This window comes from Fusarium tjaetaba (genome assembly GCF_013396195.1).
Source record: "Fusarium tjaetaba strain NRRL 66243 chromosome Unknown NRRL66243_c0000062, whole genome shotgun sequence".
NCBI classification, from domain to species: Eukaryota; Fungi; Ascomycota; class Sordariomycetes; order Hypocreales; family Nectriaceae; genus Fusarium; species Fusarium tjaetaba.
The window spans coordinates 201,808-228,481 of record NW_023501258.1 but is presented as its reverse complement, the minus strand read 5'-3'; the positions used below and the strand labels follow the sequence as shown (position 1 = coordinate 228,481).

General features: G+C 47.3%; 7 protein-coding genes across 7 annotated transcripts; 6 read left to right on the top strand and 1 right to left on the bottom strand.

Annotated features, from left to right (window-relative positions):
- Positions 1–685: 685 nt before the first annotated feature.
- Positions 686–1,294, top strand: FTJAE_3141 (the plant PR-1 class pathogen related; the record flags this gene model as incomplete). The annotated part of the gene is made up of 1 exon (XM_037349407.1): positions 686–1,294. The coding sequence occupies one exon, from the start codon at positions 686–688 to the stop codon at positions 1,292–1,294; it is 609 nt and encodes a 202-aa protein (XP_037209829.1).
- A 2,379-nt stretch (positions 1,295–3,673) lies between these two features.
- On the top strand, positions 3,674–4,491 carry FTJAE_3140 (small nuclear ribonucleoprotein E; the record flags this gene model as incomplete). The annotated part of the gene is made up of 5 exons (XM_037349406.1): positions 3,674–3,723; positions 3,801–3,828; positions 4,176–4,244; positions 4,294–4,387; positions 4,436–4,491. 5 exons carry the CDS (start codon positions 3,674–3,676, stop codon positions 4,489–4,491), a joined length of 297 nt encoding a protein of 98 aa, XP_037209828.1.
- Positions 4,492–8,904: 4,413 nt separating this feature from the next.
- Positions 8,905–11,763, top strand: FTJAE_3139 (regulatory alcR; the record flags this gene model as incomplete). The annotated part of the gene is made up of 1 exon (XM_037349404.1): positions 8,905–11,763. The coding sequence occupies one exon, from the start codon at positions 8,905–8,907 to the stop codon at positions 11,761–11,763; it is 2,859 nt and encodes a 952-aa protein (XP_037209827.1).
- Positions 11,764–14,092: 2,329 nt separating this feature from the next.
- On the top strand, positions 14,093–14,531 carry FTJAE_3138 (uncharacterized protein; the record flags this gene model as incomplete). The annotated part of the gene is made up of 2 exons (XM_037349403.1): positions 14,093–14,369; positions 14,422–14,531. 2 exons carry the CDS (start codon positions 14,093–14,095, stop codon positions 14,529–14,531), a joined length of 387 nt encoding a protein of 128 aa, XP_037209826.1.
- Positions 14,532–15,378: 847 nt separating this feature from the next.
- FTJAE_3137 (uncharacterized protein) lies at positions 15,379–15,800 on the bottom strand (the record flags this gene model as incomplete). Its single annotated transcript, XM_037349402.1, has 2 exons — positions 15,379–15,473; positions 15,527–15,800. 2 exons carry the CDS (start codon positions 15,798–15,800, stop codon positions 15,379–15,381), a joined length of 369 nt encoding a protein of 122 aa, XP_037209825.1.
- A 591-nt stretch (positions 15,801–16,391) lies between these two features.
- Positions 16,392–16,854, top strand: FTJAE_3136 (uncharacterized protein; the record flags this gene model as incomplete). Its single annotated transcript, XM_037349401.1, has 2 exons — positions 16,392–16,635; positions 16,688–16,854. 2 exons carry the CDS (start codon positions 16,392–16,394, stop codon positions 16,852–16,854), a joined length of 411 nt encoding a protein of 136 aa, XP_037209824.1.
- A 6,037-nt stretch (positions 16,855–22,891) lies between these two features.
- On the top strand, positions 22,892–25,958 carry FTJAE_3135 (arrestin-related trafficking adapter; the record flags this gene model as incomplete). The annotated part of the gene is made up of 2 exons (XM_037349400.1): positions 22,892–25,183; positions 25,233–25,958. The coding sequence occupies 2 exons, from the start codon at positions 22,892–22,894 to the stop codon at positions 25,956–25,958; spliced, it is 3,018 nt and encodes a 1,005-aa protein (XP_037209823.1).
- Between the last annotated feature and the right edge of the window lie 716 nt (positions 25,959–26,674).

Here is a 26,674-nt window from a genome sequence, read left to right as displayed (position 1 = left end):
GAGTAGTAATAGCGTGGGGGTTCGAGTAAGCACTGTGATCAATTGACGACAAGAGGTAGACATGACCGTAAATGTTGAGATGAACAGATCAGGTCAGTCAATCAGTCAATAATTGTCTGGTTAAGCGCCAATTGCCGTCCTTCTCAAGCTATATCCAGTAGCTAGTTTACGCTGATGGTGGGGGATCGAGAAACGGCCACCCCTCCAGTTCGACACCGTCTCAAGTCAATCGAGGTCTTGCATAAGCTATGGCTGTTAAAGACTGACGGTTGAACCTCCACTAAAAGTTTCACATCGTCTACATCTCTATATACTGCTACTGAATAGCTTCAGTTTATATCTTACTCATGGCCAGCAATTGCCCAGCCTTGTCCCTCGTCATCAACCAAGATTAGAGTCAGCTGAGCCATGTGCTGCACAGCTATTGGCGGTAAAAGGCATACGTCATAGGCCTGTTCCAAGGCCAAGATGATGGTAAATCAGGCTGAGAGGGACAAAGAATAGAGTTAAATCTTCAATCATCCTTTGGTTTCTTTGTGATTAGACTTTCTAGAACGACACTTGTGACTCGTATCGTTTACTTGATTTTGCCTCGTGTCTAAATAGCTTCAAGGCAGCGGGCTACTTGTTCTTGTGCCACCACTTACACGACCCATACTGTACCACCAGCTCACGTCCCACAACTATGAAGAACCTATTGTTTCCTCTTACCGCCCTCCTAGTCGGCTCAAGTCTCGCTGCCGATGTCACAATCACAGCTCCAGTATCCATCCCCTCCAATGAGCCTGAATACAAGGAAGGCAAATCCTTCACATCAGCCGTCCTCAACAGCACCAACTTCTATCGCGAGGAACACAACGCAACAGCACTGAAATGGAACAAAACACTCGAGGAGTTCGCAACAGACTACCTCGATGACAATGATGACTGCGACTTTGAGCACTCTGGTGGACCCTATGGCGAGAACCTGGCTATAGGTTATCCCAATGTTACTGCGAGCATCGAAGCTTGGGGTGATGAGCGAGATGAGTACAATTTCGACAAGGCCAAGTTCAGCAAGAAGACTGGACACTTCACGCAGCTTGTGTGGAAAGATACCACGACTGTTGGATGCGGAAGAAAGCTCTGCGGCGAACGAGGCTGGTTTCTCGTTTGTGAGTACTGGCCCAGGGGTAATGTCGAGGGCCAGTTCAAGGAAGAGGTTTCAAAAGAGGAGGGCGGTGCTTTCAGTACAAGACCTGGGCTTGGGCTCGCTCTGGCTTTATTTATTGGGTACATGCTTGTTGTCGTATAGACATGACATGTCATGTTGAACTTCCAGCGTCGGATAGGCGTATGAGATATCTTACGAATGACGGGACTCATGCTGGGCATGAGCTATGTTGGCTACTTTACTACAATTCTCTTATAGAGTTACATAGTTTCTGATATTACATATACCTACTCGTTCTATACACCTTTGGCTGATTAGTAGTGTCGGGTTCTCTTCATGATGTTCTTTCCATCATTAGTCCGCGATGAAATATGAGTTAATGGCGCCAGAATCTATTACGATACTTGGTTTCCCTACAGAAGATATATATTTGCTTGATATTTGCTTACAGGTTCGAGGGTCCCTTTTGATTCCCTCAAATAAACCTTCCAAGATGACCACATTGCCTCGAGCAGGTAGCTCGTTTACCATAAGTAGAGAAAATGGAGAGCCATACTGAGCTATTTCATAACTGGCCTGCCTCTCTGTGGATTACATTTATCAATCCTAATTTCTTACTGCTCCTCATATTTATCAAGATTATTTGTGAAATAAGGTAATACTCGCATTACCGAACGACGATGAGTAGATCGTTGTAGGCAAGGGCATCATAGCATCCTCATCTCTTCTTTTATGATACCTAGAGGTTAGTTCGTGGCGACCTGCCTCACAGGTTCTAGTAGTCATCGTATCTATTAGGAAGAGTCTCAACTTCACCCTTGATAGTAATCGCATTCCCACATAGCCTGACTTGTCTGCTCCACCTGTTGCTGAAAGCTTCGTATTCGAATTCATTGAATGTGTAGATTCGCAGAGCTTTACTAATAGAATCGCTTTTGTAACCACACGCTGTCATGCCTAATCATGTCTCCTGTCTCCCGTTCGTCTTGCCTTATGAATCTCCTTTCCTGTTAAGATCCGTGATCAACTGTATAAGGGCTTCTAGGACTTGGGGTTTCAATATGACTAGCTGGACTTTTTTCCGCCAATGCTTTCTGGAGATCTTCTTTTGTACACGACCAGAAGCTAGAGCTTCCCAGGGCCCAACAGATTTTATGAATGGAGCCATAATATATGCTCCATGGTAGGAGATATATGGAGGTATAGGGGCAGCCCACGCAAGCTATGCTTGGGTCGAGACATCGTACGGTGACCTTGCTAACATTTCCTGACACGTGCTGAACAAGGCTGGCAGGCGCCGTTCGGCTTCGATGGGCCACAGAGGCTTTTTGTGTTCGTCTAGGTGGTGCTTGCGAAATCTTTGCCAAGATGTTGGGACACAGAGGGTGATGATTTCAGCGTGTAGTTCGCGTGGGAGTCGAAAGAAGGGAGATTGACTCTGTTTCTCTCCGGGCTTTGCAAAGTGGAAGTTCATGATTGGCTATTGGATACTATATAGTGAGTGGCGAAAGTATATAGCGGGATTTGAAAGAATGACAGAGATGATGATGAGAATTTTGGTATCGAATGTGCTGTTGTTGGTTTGTAGGTTGAGATTGGGCCAGCAGAAGCTGGATACTTACCCGTCGACGCTGAGGCATCGCTCTTACTCACCCCATACTCAATCTGTATGCACTACAATCTTCAAGAGGTGCGACGTGGACACCGTATATGTTGGCAGGTGTTATAGACCAGAATAGCCCGTCATTGCCTAACCTAAGTGACCGACTTCTTGCCTCCCTTTCTCCATCCATGGATGGATGGTATATACCTAAGTCAAGGGTTAGGTAAATGAGTAGCTGGTAACCATATCATCTTTATAATGGCCACCAGATACAATATTGTTCCAGTTATTTCTTGTGAAATAATACTTCAATCGTTTATCCCTTACTGAGTTCTCAAGATCTAACTCCCTGTGTACGTCGTGATCAATTGCAAGTTCTTTTCACCGCGCAGAACTGATAGTTACATACAGAACTAAATGTAATAGTTTTAAGAGTTCAGTTGAATGTGTTAATAGTATCTCTTGTAGTTTATTCCCACTCCCTTGGTCATCGGTGTGTTTTATGATTTCAGTAGGAGGCAATACCAATGTACCATGAATAAAGAGCCAATGCCTACCTATTCAGACTGACAAAACACAAACTAGAAATATAAGTTTTAGTATTCTCAACACATATAGGACAATAGTAATTTCCAGAAAATAAGTGATCCATTATACTCAGTAGACTCGTGGCATGGTCAGACAGCGAATCTCTCAGAATGTTGGCCTACCCGGGAGCCTCAGTGATATCACGGATAAATATTACCCCACATCCGCCGAGATTTTGGGTTGGTGTTTAGAGCTTCCACTTCGATCTTGCGACAGCAGAATCGCGGTGATCAAACAATCAAACCTCTCTACCTCCGACTCCAACCTCGAATCTCGGCGCAAGAGCACCCTTAACCAGTTCCTCGATACTTTGCGCTACCCCTCACAAAATGACTGGTCGTGGTGGTGGCGGTGGTCGCCGTCTTATGCTGCCTCCCATGTAAGCCTCAAGCTCCTCTCTGCGACGCGATCGCATGGTTCCTGGCTCTTTGAAGCATTGATCTAACTGCTCTACAGCAAGTATATCTTCGAGCTTCTCCGAGAAGTAAGTCTTTTCTCTACGCGTGCTACCGATCGCTTTTAGCTTGACCGCTGGGTGGACCTCGAAAACACAAATTGCACCGATTCTACGCCCGACGATGTCGATATCGCAAAAGCTAAACTTCTTAACGTTTCTACGTGGTGGTTGTTGCTTCATTTTGTCTTGGGACAGCTGTGGTTGAATCGGGTTGGCTGTCGGGCGCGACAGTCTCGAACCCTCGTGGACAGACTCGAGACAACAATAGCACCCCATTTGCCCACAAGGAACCGAGGATCGGGATAATTTTGTGTTTCGAGGTCCGCGACGGCGAGCTGAAAGAAGTGGGAAAGATCTTTGGACTTTGCTAACAGTCGCAGCACGCCACAGTCAGCATCTGGTTGTACGAGCAGCTCTCCATCCGTATTGAGGGCAAGATCCGAGTCAGTCGATGTCGAATTGTGCTGAAGAATGACTACTGACAATCGATAGGGTTTCGACGAGTTCATGAACCTAGTCATCGATGAAGCCGTAGAGGTCAAGCAGGTCACCAAGACTAACGAGAAGGAGACCAGGAGATCTCTTGGTACGTCCCTTAAGTCCGCCAATTTTGAAGCCAACTAACACCACCCAGGTCAAATCATGTTGAAGGGAGACAACGTCTCATTAATCCAAAACCTCTCGAAATGAACAGCCTTGTAATGGAACCTGGACTTGGAGTCGATGGAAACAAGAACGAATACCCAAACCCGCCTGGCCGAATTGATGGCCGACGAGGCACTTTCTAGCCATGGCACTCAGTCACTTGAGTATGTCACTGCAAATGGGTTGAATGGTGTGGAGAAAGAAGATATGGCCTGACCATAGAATTGTGTCTTGCAAAAAAAAAAAAGACAACTTGTGGACCAATAAACATTATACGCGTTTCATCTTTTCTCATGCTAAACCTGGTGCTTTGCAAGGTACTCAAGCCTCTTGAATGATGCCAAGGATATCTTGGATTCCAGGATGGAATGGTTTGGGATGTCATCTGGTGAAGGATGCTAACTGCACAAGTTGACTCCATCTTATTAATGGCACTTCTTATTCCTCTCACATATGAAACCCTGGCGGATTTGGTTATGATACAAGATCGATAATGTCTACATTCAAAAGAATTCAACAGTGCTTCAGCTTGGATCTATGCAAGCTGGTAAGAGCAGACCATGTGACAATATTATGCTGCTTCGGGGGGTGGTTCATTGGGATTGTTTATTCCAGACAAATTCCTCGCAGTTTCATCAGTGCTAATAAGGTGTCTTAACTCATATATGCGTTGATTATTGCAATGCCCTGATGACTGCGAAAGGCGACTGCTTATCCATCGTAACACCTCAAACGCGATATATGTCTCCATCACCAACCCTGTCACATTACAATCCCCCACTGGCAATTTCCAAAATCGTCCTTCCCTTGCCCCCACGGTACGAAGAAGGTGTTGGTTGTCTCTTTGACTCTTTCACCTCATGCAAACATGGATCAGTTATCACACTGTTGGTTCCAAACGAAGATGATGGTGTTAGAGAGTCATGCAACAGTCCTACGGTATCAGCCGTCATCCTTGTTTGGGGAGGGGTAATTTGCACAGCTTCAGCTTCCCCGCCATTGTCGCATGATGCGAAGCCAATAGGATGTCGGCTCTTGTGTAAGTGTCAGTTGCGGCTGCATAGCGTTTCGTAAGTGTGACCAACTGCAAAGAGCCAGGCTTGGGAGTTGGCACACTACATGTCAAGGGCTGTGGCCTCGGACCTCAATCGAAGGATTCTGGGTGTTTTCAGTTGACGGATGCTCAATCGTACTCTGCCTGACCCGGGCCGCCTTTGTATCATTAACTTATAGGTACCTAGAAACAATAGATTCACTGAGTCCGCGCAGGTAATTGTGGTCTCCACTTTCTATCAAGGCCTACCACCCAGCAATGAACCTTTCAAGCCATCCCAGTGCAGCGTCTCACTGATGAATGTCACTAAAGCTACGCTGGTGAGGTTATGACTCGGTGAAAAACACACCGCACACCGATCGAGAAAGATGGTAACGCTGTTTATTGGACCAGCCATTCAGTTACATTGACCTCGAACTTTGGCAGAGGATGGTAGTCTAGAAGAAGCCGAAGCTCCTCATCATGATCAGATGAGGCTTGTCTAGACCATATTCTATGCCTCAGTAAAAGCGCCGTTCCCCTCATATCGACCTCCAGATCCTGGCCAGGGGAGTCTGGACCCTGGATATCAGATTTATGTGTAACGGCCTCTCGGACATCTTCGCGGCGTCCGCGATAAGCGATCTTTATTACAATGTGACGCCATGTTCATGTGAGATTGAATTAATTCTCATGAATTAAGAGAATTCCCATTGAGCCCATTTTATTAGGATACTGTTTTTAAGAGCTATAGAAGAGCTTGTTGAACATGATTGACGTCTGTGGAATTCCTTAACAATATGCACCCCGGATTTTCTTCCCCGCATCTACAGTGGGGAGTGGATCCCAACTTGAAAAGCCTTACCCTCAAAGCAATATTGGATAGATGTTGGGTTATGCGGCACATTGTTGTTGATAAATTGTTCTGGGGCCAAAGCAAGCACCGTCAGATAGTCTTTGAATCGTGTTTAAATGTGCGGCTGTTGCCGTGAGTCAGCCTGGCACCCGTAACTCAGCACGATTGGGGTATAAGATCGAGTCAAGATGATGAAAGTGCGGTGAACTGGGAAACCGAATACCTGGAAAGGACAATGCCTTGGAGGCTTGTCTTCGATCTCTACGTGGCCAAGCTCATGTAGCCGCCTCGATCAGGTGTATGCTAGTCTCCTAGTCTCATGATCGTCTGAAGCTGGCTTGAGCAGGGCTGACTGTGGGCTTGCAATCGTTCAAACATTTACGCAAGCATCTGGTTTGGCATTACCCAATCAAGCTTGCCTTAAACAATGGGTGGATATAGCCAGTCTTATGCATGTATAGGTCTGCGAAGGGCATGCTGAAAGGCTGATAGGGCTCTCTGCTCGTGGCCCAGATTGATGAACATGAAGCTGACTTGTCATACCTCTTGTACATGAGGCATAGCAAAGAAAAGGGCCTGTCCTTCACCTGACGCACTACATGTCATATATTGCACTCCTTGTGTCGTTAGTTTTCAAGACCTCTGGCATCGAAGTTGAAGTTGAAGTTGGTGAGGCTCTACAGGCCCATCCTTAACAGTGGACCGCCGCGCTAACTTGACCACTATAGCGGAAATCCGCGGCTGAAGCACCACAACTTGAACAAGGCCCAGCATTGTCGTCCAAGATCTGTGGTAACCTGAGGCCTGGGCTACACGATAGGCGAGCGGGCGTGGAGATTCTGGCAACCTCGAAAGAGGAGTCGGGGAACCGGTGTGTGGAGCGTAGACTCCGGACTCTTTGTTTGGGAGCCTAGAGGGGTTATGGATGCATAATGTTGCAGCAAATGTTTTAGTGATGGCAAGGAAGAGGAGGACGAGAGTTCCATTTTTCGCTGGGATCGAAGAAAAAGTTGATCCCTGTTTGGTTGGGGCTTATCGAATGTTTAGGTCATACCAGGGGTTGCTAAAAGACTTGAACGATTGGCTGTTGAGGCGCACGCGACATGCAAAAGCGAATCCCCTTGCGGATGGAGTCTAGAGGTTGGGTGTTGCTTTTTGTAGGTAGTTTTGCTTTTTTCTCTGTGACAACCTGGTAAAATATCTTTAACTCTGTCGTTGGTCCGGGGTAGACAACAAAGGGTCCTGATGAACAACTCACCGAATTGACGATACGTATTGGCATGGGGTTCAACTCCGAAGCTTCCCCTATCCCGATCGATCTTGAGCTAACACTTGTTTCGCCATTTGCCATCATAAAGCTCAAGCACAGTCTCGGCTCCCACCCCTTTCTCTTTAGCTGAATCCTGTGGGACCAGATGGGCTTGGCTACTGGGCCAAAGAGCAGCAACTAGATCCCAAAGAGGAATAAACCAGCTTCATGGGTTGGGAGATCCCCCAAGGCGGAGTTATCCTTCCAGCCGTTTCTGGTTGCGTTCGAGCGTTGAGCACTCAAGAGTGAGGACGGATCCTATTCCGAAGGTCCCGGGAGGTAGGTACAGGTATGGCACTGAACTTTTGGCCTACCACTCGGCGCCGAGGTGAGTGCTATGTCCCAGAAAACCGGAATAGTTGAGGTCGAGACAGGGTTTGTTTGCTCTCGAGTCAAAGGCTACGAGTCAGCGAAAAACAAGATTTGTAGCCACGACGTATTCTCATATATGCTTGGCGTCTTAGAATGATTTTCCCCCAGGAAGGCTTGACTCTAGAAGACTTCCTTGAAGAAATGAGCGACTGTTGCTTGCTGCAGGTGCCGTGTCATTTTCGCATCCGAGGGTGATCCCAGGTTGAATGGCCGTTCTCAACGATCTAGAGCTTAAATGGCTTAGTCTGGTGCGGGGAGAGTGAAACCTCGTTCGGAAAAGCGGGGTCTGACCACTGTCCTTAACACTTCAGGGCCTGTCCAGGGACAAGATGTGCTACCGGGTCAGCACTCTAGTGGCTCTAGAGGTGTTGACGGCCCGCTGTAAAGCACTGGACATTCCACTGAAAATGCGCATCCCTTAGTGGAGGTTGGATTGGTCCTGTCGGGTTCCGGTCTACTGCCCGACATGACCTTGACTCCGCCGATGACTGGGCTGGACTTCAGTGCTAAGCAGCCCCATCCCAGCCCAGCCCAGCCCAGTCCAGCACGCCCCAAGCATCAGCACAAGCATCAGCACAAGCATCAGCATCAGCGCGGGGCTCGCGGCAAATCTCATTCATCAGGGCAGGTAGGTCCATTTTTGGGCCCATTCCCCAAGCTTCTTTCCACCTCAGTTTCATCTCAATCTCATATTCTCCCACTAACATTCATCTTGCAGCAAACATTCTTCATTTTGGTTTAATCTTTTGCTATATCCAATAAGTTATTCGCATATATCACGATATACTCGTCGCTATACCTTCGTCGCGACAGTGACTGTAAACCTCCGATCCTTCGGAGCCGGGCCCCCGCGGCCACTCATCGCATTTTAACTCGCCTTCACTCACAATGAGACGCCAGAACCGTTCGTGCGACCAGTGTCGCAAAGCCAAGCGGGCATGCGATGCGCCTTCGCTGTGGGATATTCAGAGAAACTCAGAGAGGCTTCGAAACGGTGGTGACAGTACCAGCGGTACCTCTCTTGCTGAGGAGCATCTTGGTGAGTTGGCTTTGCTCTCCCCAATCCTCCTCCTCCCCCTCCCGCGCCTTTTTCCCGACTTCGAAGACGCTAACCGAGGGGCCAATGAAACCACAGATGAGATTGATTCTAGAGCTCTACGATGTTCATACTGCCTTCGTACTCGCAAACAATGCACATTTCACTGGGTTCGCGCTCAACTACAGACTGGCCCTGCTGCCACAAGCTCAAATATCAACAACGAAGTACCTGCTCAGAATGGCGCAACTCGCCGCGTCCCCGATCAGTCGCGCACAAAGGCCAAGCGTCAACGCCCTCGCCCTCAGCAGCAGCAGCAACCAGGACCTTCGCCGACTCAAGCCCCTCTACCAACGAACCAAACGCTTGATGTGAATGCAACTGCCCTGCTGGATATGTTGCAGGCACCTCCCACAGCACACGACTTGTCATGTTGGGGGCCAATGGATACAACTGGGTTCGCCAACTTCTCTGCTTTTCCTCACACAACTTTCGATACCATGCCTGTGAATGGCGTCTTCGACCCGACTGCGTTCGATGCTGGCCTTCATAACAGTGTCCTACAGAGTCTCGAACCTCATTCGACCCCAGCACACCCACATCCCATGGATCTTACACCTTCCACAGATCTTTCCGGCCAAGGATTGCATTCACGACACCAAACTGCGGAGGAAGAAAATGGTGATAATGGGTGGCCCCTCTTCCAAACTCATTCGGTCGGCAGCGATGTTCCGTTCCAGCCCTCACCTTCTGGTTCCAACTCATACGAAAGCGACATCTCTTCTCGGTCTCTCAGTGTGCGCCACTACCCAGAAAGCATAGCAAGAAGCTATACCACCTCCATTTCGCCATTCTCAGTGACACACAATATGATGACCAAGACCAATAACAACCTGATCTCGGATAATCTGATGAGGATATACCATGATGTTTTGGAGCACGCCCTGTCTTGCTGGCTGTCAGAGGAGACATGTCCTTATAAGCCCAATACCATCACTCGGCCATCTAACAACGGTGTGAGTTGGCTGGCATCTCATTTTGAGGGTCTCAGCGTTGGTCAGCCAAAACAGCAAGACAATAGAATTTATCGGCGTGTAATTCAGCTCGACAAGCAAGCACAAAATACGAAACTGATCCGGCTCAGTAAATCAGAGGACCGAGCTGCTTCGAAGGCTCTGCATTTGGCTATCATGGCATTTGCTACCCAATGGGCGCAAGGCAGTCAACGTGAGCGAGACAGGTTCCCACAGAACTTGACTCAAATGGACAGCATGAGATCAGAATTTGACGATATTAACGAGGACTTCGACCGCACACTTCAGAGGACTTTTTGGGCCCAGGCCAAGCGGGCATTGCAGGACTGCTCAGATATGGAATGTTTCCGTGTGGTTTGTGCCGACTTGATCATGGGACTAGCACAGAAGCCGAGAGATGAGGAGGATAACAACAACGATATGCCGTTTGGTATGGGTAACTTTAGCGATAGTCCGATCGCTTCGGGTGAGGGATCGATTGCATCTCAGCTCAGCGAAATTATTGCCGCAGAAGGACCGCCAGTATTTATGGAGCGAGCAGCAAGAAAGATGCATGCTCTCAAGTTTCAGTACGAAGCTCGCGAGACAGGCGTGCTGGATGCTTCTGGAAGTTCTCTGGGATTGGAGAAGGCTACATCTGCAGAGTCTCTAAGCGAGGAGGACAAGGGTACTATTGGTCTTGTCTACTGGATGACAGTCATGTTCGACACTGTATCTTCGTCCATGAACGGCCGGCCCGTGGTTGTTTCAGATGAGGAGTGTCACCATGACCCGACTTATCCAGACCATCCAGAACACGAATCCTACAATATCGAGTATCGACCGCAGGACGCCAGATGGTGGGCAGAGTTGTTCGTCCGCGAAAATAAGGAGGGTGTTCTTCGTTGGCCCTGTTCGTACGATGCTGCATCCAAGGGTGTTGTCACTGCAGCTCCCATTAAGGTCATTCTCTTCCGGCATGTCTCGTACCTCCAGAACACGGTCAGAAGTCGATACCGAGGCGAACCTGTCGAGAAGGTCATTTCGAATGCCATGGCTGTGTACAAGCATTGGAACGTGAGCTACGGTGCCTTCTTCAGGGATCTGGTCGAGCAGTACGATAGTGTCCCGACACTCATCCAGAGCTGGTTTGTGTGTGTGGTGGCTCATTTCCATTGTGCTGCTCTCCTACTCGCGGATCTGATTGAGCTTGTGGATGAAAACAAGTTGGGTCTTGATTACTCGACTCAGGTGCGACAGGCAGCCAACGTAGTTGTTTCGCTACGAAGAGACAGTGCAGCTACTTTGTCGGACCTCGCACGAGTTTCGACACGCCCTCGAGCCGGTGATGTTCCTGGCACGGGTATCTCGGACCTCCATTTCGCAGTTGTCGAGGGCTCTATCTTGACAGAGCCTTGGACCATGATTCTCATCAGGGCATTCACCAAGGCGGCAATTCTCCTCCTCACTGAAGTCGAGGAGAATGTGCGACATGAACACGCACCCCTGGAGACACCTGGCGTCATGAACCTGGTCCGCCGATGCGAGGACTGCACCAAGGCGCTTTGGTGCCTGGGCAAGAAGTCGGATATGGCTCGCAATATTGCTAGCATCTTGTCTTCGGCGCTGGGACCTTACATGATCCCAACAACGATGTCACATATGCCCATTTCATCTGTCGAACCGGTTATGGTGTAACGTCTGGCAGGCATATCTTTTTGTGTACTAATTTGACAAGCGTTTAATGGATCTGGATATTGGGAGAGAAATCAGTATAATCAGCGAAACGACGAACGAAGTCCATACTGTATATGTATTTATGGGAAAACATAGGAGCGAAACAGTCATTATCGTTGATGAGGCGTTTATGTAGGGAGGTTCAGTCTAGTCTGTGCCTGTATGCCATCAATGTCAAATTGTTCGAAGCATTACACACTGTGTGGTTTTGTGATTCTGTTTAAATACTGCGATCTTAATTTCCTATTTGGGGCCACTATCCCTTGGGAGCTCCGTTGAGCAGATACAACTAGTTACGCTGTTCTCGTGAATGTGAGCCAATATGTGTGTGCTGTACCAAGGTCCGGCCTCGATAAACGATCCTTTTCTTTTACACGGGCAATAAGATGATGGAAACATGAGGTTGTAATAAGCTCAGACATCTTGCATACTGTTTCAGCCTTGCCTTGATTAACATCACCTGAGGCCCAAAATGCAATGTAACAACAACGTTCGTGGGACCCAGTAACGCAGTATGTTTCCCGATATGGAATATCATCAGACGAGTTAATCTTCCTATTGGCTGAGCTGGCTCGCCTTGCCTGACCACACATCTCAACTTTGGAGAGACACGAAGGCTTCGAGAGCTCTATGTACGTATCCTTGCTGATCAAGAAACAAGACTAGACCTCACAAGTTACTATAAGCAATGGAGTTCCTTTTTTCAATATCGCCGAGGCGTGACATGTTCTGTTAAGGAATATTGTATACACTCTTATTATCACCTATAGATCAGCCAGTACCTTGACTATAGTGACTCCCATGCTTGATTGAACTGAGACCCAAAGTGAATTAAGCGTAATTCTTATTTGAGATCGCTGAGACGTCTATATGTACTTATACCCTCAAAGTACTAGAGGCAATTCGTGACCTTACTGGACTTCCAGCCAGCTCCAACCTCGCTGATTGGCTCAAGGTCGAGAAGAGGTAGAAGAGTCTCATAATGTGGCCAGTGTAGTTTTTGGATATTTACAGGCGCGTCTGTCAATATCGATTGGCACACTCATATCTATTCCAGCTTCCCAGGCAGTGGTGGGCTGAGGGATTACATATCACTATGAAGGCATCAAGATAGACACCAGCATTTTATTGGGATGCCAAACCATTGAACTACGGCTTGGATGGTAAATTAGAGTACTTCATTAATCCGCGCGCTAACTTGACCATGAAGCTTCAAGACCTAATGACATACATAAGCATAACTCAAACCTACCAATTTCCGATGTATGGCATGTCATGCTGTTTTCGAGGGTTTTAGATAGATGATGTCTTACGGGGCTCAAAAATACCCAAAAATTGGAAAGATTGCACATGAGTGGCCGTTATTTCTACAAAGAGACAGAAAATTTATGCCATATCACATATAAGTATGTGGTTGTAGCTACAAGAGCGATATTATCTCTTCATGCTTCGGTATTTTGGATAGCATTATCACTTTCACTCAAAGCGATCTTATTCCGTCATTATGGTGATACTGTATGGGCGAGTTAGTGCAATGAGCACCACTGGCTGTTGGGTATATCTACTTGGTGTCCAGGTCCGTTCCAACAGTGAAGACCGAGGGTATTGAGTCATGGAATGTAAGAATATATCAATCGCAGTAAAAAGTTTCGCTCGCTAGCTTAATAAAATCCCCAGTTCAGAGACACCAATGATCACTGGCTGCGTGACTACAATGGCAGTGGGTTTGGTGGTATATCTCCAAACTTGTCGTATATGTTAGCGTATAGCTTCCTCCATATTCGTGTAGCCTTTTGAAGGGCCAAGACTGAATCCCCTTTCATGATTGAGGCTGTGATTAAAGCAAAGCACTGTTTGGATATGGTGACAAGACTTCAAGTCAACAAACTGCTTGCAGGCTGACTCACTGATGCTGTGTCGTTACCCAATGTCATATTGTACAACCCCGTGAAGTCATCTTGTTGTATAGAACACGGCAAGATTAATCACGCTTCTTTTCCAATCGGAGGACTGTCTGTTCACTTGCTCTTCTGCCCTGTTATGTCATGAAGATAGGAGTGACACTCGAGTTTTGCAAAAGCTGACAGCCATGTAGCGAAAGCAATCAACATTATAATAAATGAATTGCTTCGTTTAGTGTCATTCATGAATCAGATAAGCTCTCTGGGTATATAAAGTGCTCTGCAGTTACGCTTTCTTTTCCGCTAACTATACATTACTATCCAAGTCTCGGCCTACATAATAAAACACTACTAAGAAACACTACAATACTTTTTTTATTAATCCTGAAATGGCTTACGAAAACTTCTCCCGGCAAATGAGTGACGTCTCCTCAAGCTTCGTCGAACTCATGTACGAAGCCAACAAGCGCGGCAACCTCCCAGGCTGGCCTGAAACCCACAAGCTGCAGTCCTTTCGTTCTGAATACAACTCTTGGGTCCGAAATCACGGCATGAGACTTGACTCGTGGACTCACAATACTGCTCCAAACGATCCGAACGAAGATCGCATCAAACGATCTGCAATCAGACTGGCACTTTCCACCCTGAACTCCCAAGTCCAGCTGCGTAAGTATCTGACTCCAGGCTAGAAATTAGCTGTACTGACATCATGGGGTAGTTATGCAGGACTACCGTGAGGGACCTGAGGTACGCACGGCAGCTGGAGCGCAGGGTAATGCGAGCAGTGTTGAGAGGAGCTTGACCACTCTTTCGAGGTGGACGTCTTGAGAAGATTATGAGTAGGATCGAGTTTTCTTTTCCAGACTCGAGGCCGATTTTACATTCAACGTAGAAAGGAATATTAGGCAAGGCTATCTAATAATGCTCCATTCTTCAACCGCTCGCCACCGTTTTCCAACAATCTATATCACCTGGTAAGATTATCAGTATGCCATACTTATGAGCTCATGAGTGACACTACATGTAAGGCGTCAAAGAACCGATAAGATAGTTTTTATTTATAGCTTTGAGGCCTTCTCTGCTCTATGCTGCATTGTCAATTTAGTTGTTACACTTTCAGCCGATGCGGACAGTGGCTGCCAACACGTATAATTGGTAGCCGTAGGCAATGAGGCTGTATTGTATATGTCCAGGCAGGAAGCGTAACAGTCACTCGGCGAAATTTTGTGTGTTTTGTCAGTTTCCCTATCAACTGTGTCGTTGTAGCACCCAATGCTTTAGAATGAATGCTACAGAAATTTCCAACCCTTATCTTACCATGTGATTACTGCACATAGAACTACCATGGTCCTCTCCTCGAGACAAAGATTGAATTTATAACGACTGAGTATGAAGATTCGCTGTGTAAAAGGCCAAGCTCTAAAATGTTGGACGCGCTTGTTGAAAATCCCAAAGAACGCAGATGGACACCAAAACGATGACCTGAAGACTTGTAAATGATCCCATGAAGCCTGATAGAATGCTTCCGCTCAGTCCATCAAGCAGCTCAATCATTTCTCTCTGATCTATCGGGATGTGGCAAGTGAGTGTTGTCCTTTGGCTTTCAATTTTCTATCCCTAATCAGTACTCCTAATATATGTGTTAGCCTGGCGATTACCCAACATAGGGCGAGGATTACTTGCCGCAGCGGTACATCTCCTCAATCATTTCGATGGCCATGTGCAAGTAATGGAAGTGATTCCCGGTCTTGTGTAGTAACGCCTGGTAGACTGGGTGCTGAGTGTTAGCCCTATCCAAACTCCCATAACTGATCATTACATACGGTCTTCAACGGTGCGGCGTACAGTCTCCAAGCATACTGGACGGTCTATTGCTTCAAACGATTGCCTCAATAGGGCTGGGTTCCGATAGCTGGTAGAGTAGGCCCTAGGAATGCGGCGTGGTATCTGTCTTGGCGGAAATGGCTCGCCTTCAGGGATGGCCCTGTAGCTTTTGACCCAGTTCATGAAGACCACCTCCATTTTCTCGAGAGTTTCACAGTCCGGGTAATAGGCGTCTCCACCTCTTGAAGTCGAATTTACTTCGGGGAGGTTCATGATTTTTTTAAGACAGAGGCGAACGGATAAGGCGATAGATGACACGCGACAGAAATCGCTGTGTCGTACGGTACGGAGGCGTCGACCAGACATATCGATTGTGGATAGCTTTTCTTGGTAGTGATTTGATTGATAAGTAGATGGAAACGACCTGATGCGGATGCTTGCTCTTGATACACCTGTTGCTGGTGATGTAAAGTGCAGATATGTTTTGAGTTAATGTTGACTTGATGTGTAGGTAGTTAGTTACCTGAGAAGAAGGTAAACACTGAGCTCCATTTGGTCCTGCCTCATGGCGATTATAGAACTGTAAGTTGGCGAAGATTCGGGTTGGTATGGTCATCCATGGTTTGTTGTTTCCCGTTTTCAATATATTGTTGATATTGAGTTCATATCAGTCAGCCACGACTCCTATTGCGAATTGAGAATGGCCAAGGCCGAACCATCACTGAGCATCATCTCTAACAGACGGCACACGATTATCATCACCCGTATTTGAACTTTCTTTCTCAGAACAGAGAGCGATCCATCTTCAAAGTTAAATCGTATTCTCGAAACTTAGTCCTTCGTTTCATCATTTCAATCATCATCATGGGCCACCTCGCACATATCGAAACCGTCATGGAAGCTTACGACGACATCCTCTACCACTATAAATATGACGACGAGCATCCCTTGAATATGCCAAAGAAAGAAGTCATTGTGCAACAAAAGGCGGATTTCAACTTCTGGGCAATACATTCGGGCGTATGCATACCAGAACTTGACCTTAAACACGAGTTCGAACGGGAAGCATTAAAAGAACTTGACACCTTCATCGTGACTGCACATAAACGTGAGTTACATCAAATTTAGGATTAAACTCGATAGTTTGCTCACATTTTCAGTCGAGAGACTATATCAAGAAGATTCAAGTCCGGCTGTCACATGGTTGGCAGATGAGTATGTGGCCTCGTTGTCACAAATGCTGAGCCAGCTGGCTCATATATTCGGCGTACTTGTGCCTTCGTTGCAGAATACAGCAACGGGTTCTGGGCAGTCAACTGGAGCTTGATGATGATTCCGGGAAGCTGATTGTCGAACAAGTCTATACTTGAATAAGTGCTTTGCAGCAAGTTATTAATGCGAGGTATCTTGAAGTATGGCAAGAAATAGAGTAGAGAAGCGAATGTTATATTTGAGTTGATCGAGAGACCCTGAGAGACTACAGTAGCATCGTATATTTTGTTGCCTAGGATCTCAGCCAAGGTGTTCAGTGCCAGCGAGAGCCCTTCTGGTAGCCAGTCAATTGTATCTAGTATTTCATCATCTCCTTGTAGTAAGTGTTTATACACTCTTAGCATTTGATTTATGCTTGACCTGGAGTACCACAGTGAATTTCGCTGAGCATATAGAAATTACTCAATTAGTACAGGGTAACGTTGATGTGTTGACGGGTGGTTTCACACTCATAACAGATTCAATAACTCACAAGTACATAAACAATGATGCATCTTTGTGTAGTTCTGTTATATTCAGTACCTATCTGATGTATGTGGCCTCGAAAAGGCATACGGGTAATTATATTTTATTTAATAATCAGGCTTAGATGATCACTACTGCACTTCAGACATATCAACCATAACGTTGAATATAGATAGCCTCAAAAGAACCAAGGTATGAATCACATGTGATTTGGAGATTGTTCGGCATCTTTGACGTTGGCGTATTGACATTGTATACGCTGCTAAGCGCTCAGCAAAGATGAGCCATTTACCAAGAGATACAATGCTTAAGCTTTACGCCATGATCGTTTTCAGAGTCCTCACGAGACATGTTCATCCTGGCATTTCCGAGGGAAACGGGATGCATCCTCTTGGTTGTAGCGTCACCCTAAACTGTTACTGTGCATAGTAGACTGCCAGTCGGATGCTGACCGCACTTAACGCCGGCTCGACTGAATATTCCCCGCGAAACGCGGGGAGGTCATACGCAATGGTCATGTCAATGCAGACTGAATCATGTAGAGTCGCATAGCGCATAATCATGTCACTTTTTGTTTTATCTTTTATTCTGAGAATTTGAAATCATGCGATCGATTTGGAGAAACCAGTAGAAGGCCTAGTGATCGACTCCGGGTGGGTAAACCGTCAGGGTCTTGATCAGCATGATTTCATGGAGGTTTGAGAAACTATTCGAACCAATCGTGGTGCGCCGGCGACAATGAGCACTTCCTCACCTCGGAGTGGAGGGTTGTCATACAGGATAAGCACTTGAATGTTGGTGTAGTCAATTACTGGGAATTACACGGGCAGAGAAAAGTGTTCGGCTGTTCGGTTCGTTAGCTGCTCGTGCTAACTACTGCCCGTCTTTTTGGTGAGACAAATTCCTTGATTTGACATTGCCAAGACGGCATTCGACAATTTGAGATCTGCTATCGAGTGACTATTTTTGGAGGACAATTTTTACAGACCTTGATCGGCTACCGTTCGCTTAAATTTTCGGTCGTCAAAGTGATAGACGTCAGATATCTTCAACGCGTTGTCACCGTGGATCTGAAAAACCAAGACTTTGGATCTTAGATGAAGATCAATGCCGTCCTGGATCTCAGGATCTACCTCTTTTGGGCATGATTTTGCAGTCTCGAGTCAGGACAATGGATTGCCATTTGTATGACATTTGTAGTCAAGATGTTTTGTGGGTGCATGCTGTATTGGAGAGAGCTGGTTTCACAAGATAGTTCACGCATGATACATGGAGAAACTTCAACAGCGATAATCCTGGAACCTCGCCGTTGAGAAAGTCACGGGCTAAAATGCAATGAGTCGTGACAAACGCCATACAGAGATTCTCCCCAGTTCGATATCGACGCAGATCTTGAGTAATTGTGATAACGTTATCCACATAACCACAATAAAATACCTGGAGTTGAAGCTTTAAAGTTTGAAATTCCACAATGTTCAAAATCCATAAAAAAAGAGAGAAGAATGACCTCATCAGTTGTTGATCCTGGGTCCCCTGCCCATGGACCGGGTACCCCGGTCTTAAGGATCGCAGGCTGGAATCGCTGGATGGCCCAAGCTCTATTCACGGCCTTGCCCGAGATTGGAGCGACTGAGGAAACGAGACTAGAAGGCTGATAGAAGCCTTCTGTTAAACAAACATGAAGCATGGACACACACAACCAAGGCCCTTTCAATAAAGTGGCAATTGGTTGCAGGGGAGATGCTTCCAGCTGAAAGGTGACAACTCATCGCTGCCAGGACGACGCTGTTGGGTATTTACATAGGTACGAAAAAGAAAGCCTAGACGAGGCTTGTAGAACGTTACATCCAGGGAATCTTTTAGAGTTGACGATCAGCGCTGAGTTGGCAAGCCAGGGCTCTCTGTGGACCGTTACAACTCCCGAGCGCAAATTCACGGTTCATCGTTAAAGTTGAGTTACTGAATCGCAAGAGCTTCTGTTTCTACCCGTAGGCCATGTTTAAATTAATCTAAGCGTTAATGGCCTGGTCGTCAAACTGGAACCACTGCCTCACCATTGAATGCACGAGCCTCAGGAGTAAGGGTCTTTCATGACCAAGAAATTTTTTGACATGAAACTAGGCTCTTCAAGGGCCGTTCATTGATGAGAAACCGTTCACTTTGGATAGAAATAGAATTATAATTTCATATCGTGTGATTCCTCATAGAATGAAGTTGTTTATTATATCAGATAACCGGAAATGAAACGGCAACAGGCGGGTTTCATTATACGGAGCTACCTCCGGCGATATTTCCAAGATGCACTGGAATCATATCATACCAAATGCACAAGTAAGCTAGAAACAGGGCGAGATATCAAGCCTCATTCAGCTGTGCATAAAACTCGCAAGTATCGCCTCGGCATTTCCAAGCCGGGCAAGATAATTGTCGGCATCATGGATCAATTTCGGCATTTCGTGTAACCGAAAAAGAAAAAGAAGAAGAGAAGAAAAAGAATCCTTGCTTGCTGTGAATGACGGATGATTTGTGCATCTATTTACCACTCCACACAGCCCATGTTTTCTGTCCACTCGATCGATTGCATGATCCCGGTGAGCACCCTGTAAACTTTTGAGTTTTTTTCCTATGATGAGAGAAAATTCTCGGATTGGGTTGAGGCTCTTTGTCATACTGCCGGTACTAACATCATAAATCTGCTCCTCGGAATGAGACCTTCGTATTGGAATGAGCTCAGAGTGAAGCCGGAACCCACAGACTACGATTCTGATGTCAATGGGAAAAGTACAGCAAGCACTTCATCTGCAATATGTGATGTGTAATATGCAATGTGCTGACCTTTTGTTGTGTCATCTCCCGCCAGATGGATGGACCCTAAGATCTTGGGATTCTTTTAGTGGAGTCGTTCTTTTGTTTCGGGGCCGGAACGGCCACCAACTTACAGTCACACTCTTCGTTGGTGTTGATCAATCATCGAATATTCCTCTCTTGTCTAGTTCTTCAAGTTTTGAGTTTTCTCGGATCTCTTCTCAGTGACAGTGACCGTGACTCTGACAAAGCGGAGGCTGTCACAGTCAGACTAGGATATGGTGATGGCATGAGTTTATACATTCGGCACATGCCATGTCACGACCGCAGCAGACATTACGTAGTCCGTTTTCGGGGCTTAAACAAGGACCCTTACTCTATCTGCATCTCTAAAGAGTAAAGCCTTTGGATCTAAAGACAGGGTTTCGCCTGGTGCCGCGTCACCGAAAGTAGCGAACCCCATTCAATCGTACGGGGTTTGGGCTCCGCAGCCTCCGGAGCTCCCTCGTTAAGGTATTCTCTCAATAGCGAGAGGCATTGATGAAGCTTTTTTTGTACTGTAGAAACTGCTCCTCGGATAGCACGGGCAGTCTGTCTGAGTGTTTTCCTCGGAAGGGTGGCTTAGATTCCATGGTATGACCTCAATTCGAGGCAATATAATTACCCCAAGGTCAGACTCGCTCAGACATGGCACGTAGATAATAACGCCTCTCTCTCTCTCTCTCTTCCTTGTTCTTTCTCACACATTCTTGCCGCCCCCATCTGTGTGCTCCTCTGTCTCGATCTGCTATGACTGCATCATCACCACCACCACCACCATCAAGATCTTTTTAGTGCAGTGTCTTTCTCGAGCGGTACAAGAAACCCTGTCTGGGACAGCTGTCGCCCTTTTAGGTCACCTCAGTTCCTGTTCCTTGTCAGACCCCAAGTTGATTTGCTCGTTACCTTGGTTGTTCCTGTTACATACCTCAACTCGTACGTATTAACTTAATTTACCTGTTGGTTTCCTGCTTTTTGTCCGACGTCCAACTTTCCTATACCTCTCGTCTCATTTCCCGTTCAACCAGCCCAGATCTGGCCAGGTTCTCTTCTCGCTTGTCTATTTCGCTCTGGCCGGTCTCAAACTTCAGCCCAACAGCCTCAAGTGAACCGTGCTTCTCATCCGTTTGGCATTGGCGTTGGCGCCCGACGATTTCTTTCTTATTCTTAGATTTGGTTTATTAAGGATCCTATTCTTCTTGTCCCCGCTGTGTCTTTCATTGTTCTCCTCCGCCTCAGCCGCCTTGAACGCACTTGTTAACTCACCATCGTCAGGCCGAGCTTGAGCTGAGCTGAGTTGAGCTGAGCTAAGAGTCTCCAGAATCTCAGGCGACACAGAAACAGAAACGGAGAAGCGAGAGATCAGACCAGACCAGGGTTGCCGGGGCCTCAAATTCTCATCACCGCTGGTGTCTTCGCGTCAGAGGCTACAGGTGCACTAGCCACAAGCGAATCCCTTGAATCTGATGTTTCGGATTTCCATGTTTTAGCACAATTGCAAAAGGTACGTATTTTTATCTTTCTCGCCTGAATATTCGTATCCAATGCAATCGGTGGTTTTTCTCTCTCATCTTATGCCTTGATCTTCAGTCACACGCCCTGTTTGTGTGTCTTTTACTTGATTCATCAATAGTCTTGATATTGAATCATGTACTCAGTCCCAAGTGGGATGAAAGCGGATAGCATCAATCTCAGACAATCTTGCATAGATACTGCACCTGCAACAGTGTCGATCACCTGTCAGAAAAGCAGGATAATGGGTGTTGAGTGTTTCCTTCATCGTCTTTTTGCTGCAAATCGCCCTCTGCCATCACCGCTAGTTCTTCTGCCTGGTGATATGTGCATTCCTCACAGCCATTCATAAGGTGTTCTGCTCTGCACAATACAACGCCAACAATACATACAAATCAACAGCCCCTGCTTCTTGAGTCCCCATCCCCAGTCCCGTAATCCTCTGCCCTGTTTCTCCACCCTCTTCCTGTTCCTTGTCCACGTCCTTGCGCATCAGCATCATCCCCACTGCCTGCGGCCAACCGCCCGCCAGAACAAGGCGTGACCCTTCCTAATCCTGGTCCGTTGACGCCTCTAGGCGCAGAGTCTAGTGCCCAAATCTGGGCGGGATGCAAGCCTGGGTAGGGACATCGACAACTTCAGGATCCAATGCCAGCGCATGAATTTATTTACTTGGGCAATTGATGAGCACTGCCGTTTTGTTGTCCTGTGCTTTTTCTTTCTTTTTTCTGATGCCGGGCCAGGCCAGACCAGACCAGACCCATCTCATCACCGCTGCTTCAACACTGCAACACACCGTCTCGTTTTTATTTACTCGTGCTCATCTTTAGTTGGCCCCCCTCCCTTGTATTCCATTCTAATCCATCACCCTCGTCTCATCTCCAATATAACGCCCTGGATCTATTAGACCTGGGTATGGTCCCGCTCACATGTTCACATTCACATTCAAATTCAAGTTATTGTCTTATTCTTGGCTTATAACCAGCCTTGTCCCTCCCTTACGCGCGTGCTAGACTCACAAATTGCTATTCTGCGTGTGTCTACGTCTTACACTGCTCTGCTCTTTGTTTTGAAAGCATCTGAGCGCATACCTCCACTTCCTGCGCTTGCGTTTGCATACATCATCCTTTTACACCCACTACTTTTTTTGCGTTGCATTCTTAATTCTCGCTCCTTGGCTGGCACCACCCGCATTTTCTCTTGGCTTTATTGGCCTCGTCATCGTTCAAATCATTTCAGTGTAGTACACCAGAGTACAGTTGTTAACCGCCATGACAACAACAGCTTCAGTCCCTGAGTCACCACAGCGTCGATCCGCTTGGGTTCCTTCTCACGAAAACATCTACTATCGACCTCGTCTCAACAAGAAGAAGTCTGTATCGGCTGGTCGATTTCCCGCGCCGTTAATCGGTCCCCGAAGATCTCGCCCCCAAGCAATTCACATCGTTAGCTATCCCTCGGGATACGTTCCACGAGAACTACGAGCAGAGAGCAGACCTCAATCACCTGAACTGCTTGTCGAGCCTCGACGCGCACCTTCGTTGCAACCGACTGCTACTAACACGTCCAACGCGAGTAACAGCACCAGCGATTACTTCAGCAACGGTGTAAGCAGTAGCCGGAGAAAGAAAAGCTTCAACCCTCGTGCCGCCGTACGCCGCAGAGATAAGCTCCTGAACTCATTTACCTTTACGAACCCTGACTCTGGCTCTGAACCTTCATCGGCATCAAACTCAGTATCTGCAGGCATTGATACTTCGGGTCTCTCAGCAGCCGAAGCGCTATCGACGAGCACAGGTATTGACCGCTCAACTGGGCAAAGTGTGAGCGCTATTTCAAGTCCAGCAAGACCAAGTACAAGGACCTCGAATACAGGCCACTCAATTGGTCAGTCGTGCCAATTGGACCTGGACCTTCCCGGCGAGTCTGCGATTGGGTCGAGATTTACTGGGGCAGGTGTATCCCCGCCAGCATATGACGACATAAGCTCACGCCCCGGTTCCGCGGCACCTGTTGGTATTGACTTAGCCTCTGCATCCACTGTAGCGCCTGTTACCAACAACTCCAATTCTGCCAATTGCAACTCCAACTCCAGCACCAGCAGCAATAACCAGACACAATCAGCCGCCGCCGCAACAATGGCGACTGCACGATCTTCGCATCCGTCGTTGGCGTTGACCAACCCCAATCGTAACAGTTTCATGTCTGCTCGCTCATCAAAATCTGCCGTCACTTCAGTCTCTGAGTTGCCGAAACCCGTTGCTTCCGGCAGTGGCGTGTCATGCTCAATTCTTCTCGCTGAGCCAAACATTTTTCTCTCAGGTTTTGATCATGATGGCCACGGTCACCGCGAAGGCCAGAGCGGTACCGCTTTATTAAGAGGCAAACTTCAACTGCGAGTCACAAAAAACGTCAAGATCAAAGCCGTTCAACTCAAACTTCTTGGCCGTGCTCGCACTGAGTGGCCCGAAGGCATCCCTCCCCTCAAACAAGATGTGTTCGAAGAGGAGAGCCTGCGCACTCAAGTACTTACATTTTTTAATGCCATGAATGACGGCTGGGAGTCCGACTATGGCAATCAATGCACTTATCGCCTCAAGAGCAGTTCTCCTAATGGCAGCTCTACAAACCTCGTCCGCCCCAACCCATCATCATCTCTGACCCCGCATCAAAATAACCTTTCTGCCAAAGAAATCAAGCGCTTATCTTTGCAAAGCGTCCAGTCGCGAAGTTTCCAAAAGGGTGACAGTCCTATTGCCACTCCTACACAAGCCAAGGGATACAAGGTCTTCTACCCTGGTACTTATGACTATACTTTTGAACTACCCATCGACCACCACCAGCTAGAAACAACCAAGCTGCAGTATGGATCTGTTAAGTGGGAATTACATGCCACCGTTGACCGAGCTGGAGCCTTCAAGCCTAACCTTCATGGCACCAAGGAAGTGTCTATTGTTCGCGTGCCTGATCAACTCTCCCTGGAGATGACAGAACCCATTTCTATTAGTCGCCAATGGGAAGACCAGCTGCACTATGATATTGTTATCTCGGGCAAGAGCTTTCCTATCGGTAGCAAAATCCCCATTGCCTTTAAACTTACACCACTTGCCAAGGTTCAGGTACATAAGCTCAAGGTTTATGTAACGGAATCGATTGAGTACTGGACCAACGATAAGCGTGTAACACGTAAGGACCCAGGCCGCAAGATCTTGCTACTCGAAAAGTCTGCCGGAAAGCCTCTCGATTCGTCCTACGCCTCATCCGACATCCGAACTCTTCGCGGCGGCGAACTCGACCCTGAGCAGCGACGAGAGGCTCGTGAAGCAGCGGCTCGAAGACGCGCACAAGATGCTGCCCGAAGACAGACCACGGCTGAGCCCCTTCCTGAGCCTTCGGCTAACCTCCTGGGCGACCTGGATCTGGGACTCGAGACCATCTGGGGTTCAACAGAAATTGAAGCCAATGTGCAGATTCCTACATGTGAGATGATGGCCAAGAACAAGGAGCTACGACTCAACCCTGACTGCAGCTGGAAGAATGTCAATGTCTTCCATTGGATCAAGGTATGTTGTTTGATAATAGATTTTGAGCCAGCAACTAACCGTTTCAAAGGTTGTTATGCGAATCAGCCGTATCGATCCTGAGGATCCCAGTGGCACAAAGCGCCGACACTTCGAGATCAGCATTGATTCGCCATTCACTGTTCTCAACTGCCGTGCCACTCACGCCAACACTAATCTTCCTGCTTATTCAGGCGCCAACTGCAACGGCACCACTTATCAGTCTACTTGTGGATGCCCCGATGCTTTCACCGTTCCCACCGATGCTTCGCCTAGTTCTTCAGAAGGCTCACTACCCGGTGTTAACCCTAACGCCGAGAACCTTCCAGCGCCACCACAGGCTGCCCATTTGGCGGATGGCGTTAGTGGACAACAAGAGCCTCGCCCGATCCATCTGCTCAGAGTTCCAAGCTTCAACCCTCCCGCCTTCGAAGACGATATTGCGCCACCTCCTGCTGCCGAGCTTGTCACAGATGTACCTGAGCCTGTGATGACTCCTCCACCACAGTACGATGTTGTGGTCGGAACCCCCAGTGTCGACGGTTTGGCGGATTACTTTGCACGATTGGCCGACGCAGGCTTTGAGGGACATGAGGATTCAGAGTCGGATCCTGATGATTCTCCACCTAGAATTCTGGACCGAACTGGGCGTGTCAATGTCGCCAACCCTCGAACCCCTGGAGGCCGAAGGATGCCAAGTCGAAGTCTGGAGATTTCTCGACCCACCATTCAACTCGATATGAATGCTCTCCGCGCCCGAGCTGGGCGGGCAGTGTGAAGAGCACTGGCCGTCTGTGTTTGGATATGATAGGAGAGAGATACTCTATAAAGACATACTCAGCTTGAGCTTGTCAACAGTATATATTGGCGTCTACGCTATTTTACGGCATTTACGTGTTTTTTATTTGTTTGTGTTTTGTCTAAAGGTTGTAACAATCAAGCATATGGGTTGCATTTGGCATGGCTGGAATGGATAAGGACTGGATGGCGTTACATCTTGCTGCACGTTTCAAGGGCCAGGCGTTAACAAAGAGGAAAAGGATGTCATGCAAGCCAGCTACTCAGTATTCATTTAAGCGAAGGAAGGGAGGATATACCTTGGATTTTGGGGTAGGACATATGCGTTGGATGAACGCATAACCACGTATCGATACCACATCGTTTCCTTGACACTATCAATATATAGCCCGATATGGGTTTTTGTGCTACCATTTGGTCCGTTCCATGTTAGATAAGCGAGTTGAATATGCACCTTGTTTGGATGTAAATAGACAGTTATCAAAGGATGTTATGAAGATCGTTGAAGGGTCGAGCCGTGATGTTCAGGGTCCATTCCGCTCATTGGTTATTTCACGGAAAGCCCGGTTCGTAAGCGCTAAATCGAGGCATGTCGCCCAAGCGGTAGGACGACTCATCGTCAACTAACATCTCTTGGCTATCAATCTGATGAGTACTTAATCGCCAATAACTTTTTAAGAACAAGTCTTGAGAGTA